The sequence below is a fragment of the Ahaetulla prasina genome, chromosome 2 (genome assembly GCF_028640845.1).
Source record: "Ahaetulla prasina isolate Xishuangbanna chromosome 2, ASM2864084v1, whole genome shotgun sequence".
Taxonomy (NCBI): Eukaryota; Metazoa; Chordata; class Lepidosauria; order Squamata; family Colubridae; genus Ahaetulla; species Ahaetulla prasina.
Window position 1 is genome coordinate 190383621 of NC_080540.1, and position 6411 is coordinate 190390031.

Below are 6411 nucleotides of genomic sequence, written 5' to 3' on the forward strand. Positions count from 1 at the left end.
ACTGAGTCACCGTCACGCGCAAGACGGATCCCCTTCGCTCAAGCCGCCCAGACTGAGTCACAGCGCAGGTTTTCCAAAAATGGCTTCGGAACCCGGAAATACTCTGACCATCGAATGAGATGCTTCGGCCTCACCACCTCTGGTTACGCCCCTAACAGGGCCCAGCTGACACAGGGCCCGGACGGCGAGGAGAAACGCTGGGCTTGTGTTTGCACAGGGAGTGGGCATGACTACCTCCTCTTTCCCTCCAACAATGATGGTGTGCGGCGGACTCTCCGAGCCAAAGGCAGCGACTGCGGAGACGCAGCAAATCACGCAAGAGGTAAACAAAAAACAAAAAAAAAGAGAGAGCCAACTTTGCATCCTCGCCTGAGAACTCCTTTCCCTTTTCTCCCCACTTCCAGCGCTCACCCTGAAGCCTTCAGTTGTCCGCCAAAGTTTCCCCGTTGTCGCCTTTGTAACTTGGCTTCATCTGATCAAAGCCTTTATCCTTTCTACTTGGGCACTGGGACGGGGGTGCGAGTGGGGGTGAAGACTATTCAGAGGTGGAGGCTGCGATTTGGTTGTCGTAGCCTTGGACGGAAGCCCAGGTAGTGGTGGGATGAAAGTGCTCTGCTCCTTGCCTCACCCTTGCAACCAACCATGGCTGTGGTTTGACAAAAAAATTCTAAGGAGCTCGGTTGGAATCTGCCATCCGGTGTCCCATGGTAGCCAAGTGGATGCATTTTAGACGCTCACAACAAGCTCAGATTGGAGGGCATCTCCTCATTCCATTGTTATTTTCAAGTCCCCTTGAAAAAATTTTTAAAGGGAGCTTTTTTACTCTTTCCCTGCTAGAGAAGAAGCATTTCTTCATATTCTTATTTTTTGCAACTTTGCATTTTACTTTGTGGTATATTTATTCTTTATTGTATAGAGCAGAGGTCTTCAAACTTGACAGCTTTAAGACTTGTGGACTTCAACTCCCAGAGTTCCCCAACTTTAAGACTTGTGGAATTGAAGTCCACAAGTCTTAAAGTTGCCAAGGTTGGAGACCCCTGCTTTAAAACACCCAACAGCAGTGAGTGTTGCCCTCCCTCGTAGAGAATCTTCAGCCTGTAAAGGCTCTGACATACCCTTCGAGGTAGTCCAGACAAGAAGTACAAGTATGAATACTACCTACAATAAAGTTCTATTGTAAGATTACATTAACAAACTCTTTAAAGCCCAATGTAAGATTACATTAACAAATGTAATGTAATGTAAGATTACATTAACAAACTCTTTAAAGCCCAAAAGTATTTCTCTCCTCCTTTCTTTGCTTTTACTTTCCAGGAAACTAGGGAGACTCTTCCTATGCCCCTTTTCCTTCCATAGGCTGAGATCTCTTTTGCAGGAGAGGGGTCAAACAGCTTGTGGTGGGGAAAACAGGAGGAGGAAACAGTATCTGGTATTGAATTCTATAGAATTCAGCCTTGAATTCTATATGAAAAAAGCAGGATTTTTTTTAAAAAAATCCAGAAATTATTTTGTGAAATATTTAAACTGATATTTTAGAGTTGTTGCTTCGTTCTGGGGATCCAATTGTCACTGATTACAAAAAGCAGGGCAGGAAATGGCATCTGTTTTCCAGTATTTTATTTCTTTTAAAGTTTGAAAATTAGCTGAGTCAGATACTTCAGTAAAAAGCTGGTTTATATCCAGAATTAAACATTTGCTTATGCTTTGCAATATTGTAAAGATTGCATTTCCATGCCAGAGATTTGTAAAATGTTCAGTTATAAGACTGACCAATTGGAAGAATATGACGTCTTGATTTAGGACAAACAAGCAACAAGAAGGCCCCCTCCCAAATATTCTGATTTAATGAGAGGATATAACATTTGCATTTAATGAACTACTTCATTGCAAGGATTCTCTGCTTTCTCTGTTGCTGTTTCTGATTATCTGTCAGGCACAGCAAGACGAACATATCTTTGCCAGTTCCTGATGTACCTTGTGGTGTCACAGAGAAGTTTAGCAAATAAAGTTTTGTGCATCACTTTCCACAGAACAGGATAATTTTTCCTATTTATTTCTTCAAAATCCCTTTGCAGTCATTATTATTTTGCTGGTCATTGACTGAATAAATAGTATTTCCATTTCATGGTTATTAATTCCTTGATTTATTATTTTCTAATTTACAATTGTGAATACTCTTTTGACATAGTGACATATTGTTAATCTATAATGTCCTTACAATAAAAAAGAACTTTAAATGTCCACAGCAAACCACTGTGATGGTTTAATATGTGGCATAAGCTAAATTAGATGTGGCTCTATTCACTAAGTTATGCTTCAGAAAACAATGACTTAGTGCATTTTCTAAATGCATCCCATCAGAATTGCTCCTTTTTGTAAAATTAGAAGTCACATGAGTTGAAATAGATTTGCTTTATTAAATGAATAATCTGTATAGGAATTTGGTTCTAGAGCAGGATTCTAAACACAACTGTATTGAATTCCACTTGTCCTCGTAGAATTAATTTTCAAATAGAAAGGATGATAAAACACCAAATATAGGCTTTCCATTCTAACAGTGAAGCATAAACCTATTGAATAGTGCTAGCTAATTAAACTTTCCTGTAAGACAGGACGGGTAACCTGTTTTTTAAAAAATACCCATAACAGTGTGTATTGCATCTGAATAAATCCCATTGAGAGCGGTGGAGTTTCCATCCCAGTAAAACAGAATAAGATGGCAAATTCAGTGACCCACCGAAATTTCTTTCTTCCTTTGTACTAGATTTGGACACCCAAAACACTCCAGAACAATTAAACTAAGCATAGTCTAATAGAGTAAATCCTTTAAATGTGAAACAGAAAAAGAAGGGATTGTACAAATAGTCACAAAACATAATGGTTCATGTTTAGCTGGAAAAGAAGAATGGTTTAATTCTTCATCTGTGAAGCAAACACAGATTTTAATTCTAGGATCTATACACCAAATGCTAAATGGGGTAGAACAACTGGCTCTTGGGGCTGACCAGGGATGAGGTATAATCTGTAGAAAGTGTGCTTGAATTCCCCAAGACTGAGGCTTTATAAAAAAATAAACTTTGAACAGAAGCATGGAAATAAAAATAGTAAAACATTGTCTCAAGAATGTACCACACATGGTTTGGGGGCATTTCAAGCTGGAAAGCAGATGCTTTCAATGATATCTTTTTAGAGAGCATCCTTTCAACTTTCATTTTTTATTTCATTTCTGCATTTATTGTTTGTATCTTCAGTAATGACTCTGGCATTGCAGGATGTGTGTTTTGATAGTTTTAAACAGCAACAAGAAGCATTTTTCTCCTTTTCTGTTCCCAAAGATAAAGTCACAGCTGGAAAAAAAAGAAAGCAGGAACTTCAACATCTTCGATGCTGTTTCATATAAAACACAAGTGGTTGCCGGAATAAACTATTTCATCAAGGTAGCACATGTGGTTCCTATAAGATGCTATAGTATAAATTTGCTCTTGCATAGGACTACTTTATCTGGGCTGTAAAAATTCTCTTTGCTACTCTTTGCTATTCTTTAGTCATCATTCAAATTTTACACCCCAGATTTCCCCAGCTTTTGTGAGTGATAAACTACATCTAGTTTATCCGCAGGAAATGAAAACATTCTAGATTTCCCCATAGGTGGCAATAGTCACTGTGCCTGATGCCAATTGAAAGAAAAAATACCTTTGTTCTAATATTTGCTGCCCAGTGTAATAGATATAACAAAGGTTGTTCAGGTAATATATGCAGGAGTTGTACAACTCCCATGAGTGCTTTGTGCAGATAGTAGTAATAGATCAGGGAGAAAAAGACCAAGTCAGTTTTTTAAGTTATATTAATGATTTGGGGACTGGAGGCTAAAACATACAATGAACGGTTGCAGGAACTGGGCATGGCTAGTCTAGCGAAGAGAAGGACCAGGGGAGACATGATAGCAGTGTTTCAATATTTGAGGGGCTGCCACAGAGAAGAGGGTGTCAAGCTATTTTCCAAAGCACCTGAAGGCCAGACAAGGAATAAGGGATGGAAACTGATCAAGGAGAGATTCAACCTAGAAATAAGGAGAAATTTTCTGACAGAACAATCAACCAATGGAATAGTTTGCCTTTGGAAGTTATGGGAAGCTTTCAAGAAGAGACTGGTCTGCCATCTGTCAGAAATGGTGTAGGGTCTCCTGCTTGGTGGGGGGGTTGGACTAGAAAACCTACAAGGTCCCTTCCAATTCTGTTAAATGCAGTTCATTTAGCAATGTGTGATGGAATGGAGAAGCCTCTGTCAAGGCCAGTAACAGGTTTGATAGAGCCCTTTGTGGCCATGATACACGGAGCTCAAAGGGACTGTGTTAATACCACGTTATAATGCCTTGGTAAAACCACACTTGGAATACTGCATCCAGTTTGGGTCACCATGATATAAAAAAGACGTTGAGACTACAGTGCAGAGAAGCTTAGGGGATTAGAGGCTAAAACATGAATGGTTAGAAGAATTTTGTATGTCTAGTTTAATGAAAGAAGTACTGGGGTGATATGATAGCTATCTTCCAATATCTAAGGGACAGCCACAAAGAAGAGGTGTGTGTGTGTTAACCTATTCTCCAAAGCACCTGAAGGCAGGACAAGATGCAATGGATGGAAACTAATCAAGGAGAGAACTTAGGCGGAACTTCCTAACAGTTAGAACAATTAATCATGGAACGAGTAGTCTCCAGAAGTTGTGGGTGCTCCAACACTGGAGGTTTTTAAGAGTTTGGACAAACATTTGTCTAAATTGGTATAAGGTATCCTGCTTGAGCAGGAGGTTGGACTAGAAGACCTCCAAGATCCTTTTAACTTGGTTACTCTGATGTCCATTTTCAAAGTAGAAAAGATGGAGATGCCAAAACCCTTCCTGTGATCTGGATGCAGACTTCCCACTCCTACGGTTCCTGAGATATTGTAAAATATTTATAAGCAGTATTTCTTGCTAATTAGACTAATTTTTGCTCTCTCTTTCTGATATTGGATCTGATTGTTTTTCTTATTTTCCAGATCCACGTGGGGAATGATGAGTACTTTCATGTGCGAGTGTACGAAAGGCTTCCCCATGAAAACAAGCCAATGGAGCTCACTAATTACCAGAGCAAGAAAGAAAAGCATGATGATTTGACTTATTTCTAAAGAATTACTTAGAAGCTCTTTTCTTTTGTTAACATTCCTATGGGGTGTATATACATACATCTAAACTTTGTAAAAGTTTTAAAAAAAATCATTTTTTTTACAAAGATGTTACTGTTAAATCTGCACTACACATGTCTTAATTCTATTAAAAATAAATGATACAACATTAGTTTTGCATGTAATTTGTTGTTGGAGCCCTTCAGACATTGGAAGTATTCTATTCCAATTCTTCCAAAAAACAAACAATGAGCTGACTTTGAAGAAGAAGAAGAAGAAAAGCAAGCAGTTCCTGTTACGCAAGTCTGAAATCATTTGTTCTTGTATATCTGTGGAAAGCTTAGCTTTGTGCCTTTTTCAGAAAAACAACTAGAAAAACTAATGTTATTAGAGTGGAGATTTAACGCTGACAGGATAGTCTCTCTGTATATTGGGTGGAGGTGCAGGGAGAGGCTAGGCCAGGGGTCTGCAATCTTAAATACTCAAAAGAGCCATTTGGACCCGTTTCCCACAGAAAACACTGGGAGCCACAAAACCTGGGTGGGTGTGGCCAACTTGATGTCACTCACTCCCACCCAGGCACATGACACCCCCCAGCCACGCCTACCCAGGTTTTGTGGCTCCCAGTGTTTTCTGTGGGAAACAGGTATCTCTCTCTCTATGTCTCATTCTTTGTCTCTGTCTTTCTCTCTCTCTCATCTCTCTCAAGCCAGGTGAGGAGTGACTAGAAGGTGAGGGGTAGGGCCAGCCAGTGGTGGGTTCAGCCGATAGGAAGTCACAGCAGGGGGATGAATGAGCTGCATGTGGCTCCAGAGCCGTGGGTTGTGGACACCCGGGCTAGGCTGTATCAACAGAGGGACAATATCAAGATCATCTGAAGTACCACTTTATACTGCTTTGGTAAGGCTAATACTTGGAATATGGTACTTCATCCAGTTTTGGTCACCAGGATACAAAAGCAATGTTGAGACTCCAGAAAGGTGCAGAAAAGAGAAACAAAGATGATTGGGGGACTGGAAGCTAAAGCATATGATGAATGGTTGCAGGAACTAAATATGTCTAGTCCAGGGGTGTCAAACTCAATTTCATTGAGGGCCGCATCAGGGTTGTGTTTGATCTCAGGGGGCCAGGGTGGGTGGGGCCAGCATGACATCACTTGTGTTGGGGGGCGCCTGTGGTGGCCCAAGAGCTCTACCAGCGAAAACAAATTTTGAAATATGAATCCACTTTTCTTTATCTTCATGAGAAC

The 6411-nt window shown here is 40.2% G+C and overlaps 1 protein-coding gene across 1 annotated transcript; it reads left to right on the forward strand.

The window, feature by feature from the left end:
- Nucleotides 1-136: 136 nt before the first annotated feature.
- Nucleotides 137-5334, forward strand: LOC131192974 (cystatin-B-like). Its single transcript, XM_058172634.1, has 3 exons — nucleotides 137-322; nucleotides 3336-3437; nucleotides 5037-5334. Exons 1-3 carry the CDS (start codon nucleotides 227-229, stop codon nucleotides 5163-5165), a joined length of 327 nt encoding a protein of 108 aa, XP_058028617.1. The 5' UTR covers nucleotides 137-226; the 3' UTR covers nucleotides 5166-5334.
- Nucleotides 5335-6411: the final 1077 nt, after the last annotated feature.

What these genes read in the sequence shown, in the direction of transcription:
- LOC131192974 (XM_058172634.1), top strand. Translation starts at nt 227, where the DNA reads ATGACTACCTCCTCTTTCCCTCCAACAATGATGGTGTGCGGCGGACTC. An exon ending in CGCAGCAAATCACGCAAGAG is followed by an intron (nt 323 to 3,335) that starts GTAAACAAAAAA and finishes CTGTTCCCAAAG; the next exon opens with ATAAAGTCACAGCTGGAAAA. An exon ending in GAATAAACTATTTCATCAAG is followed by an intron (nt 3,438 to 5,036) that starts GTAGCACATGTG and finishes CTTATTTTCCAG; the next exon opens with ATCCACGTGGGGAATGATGA.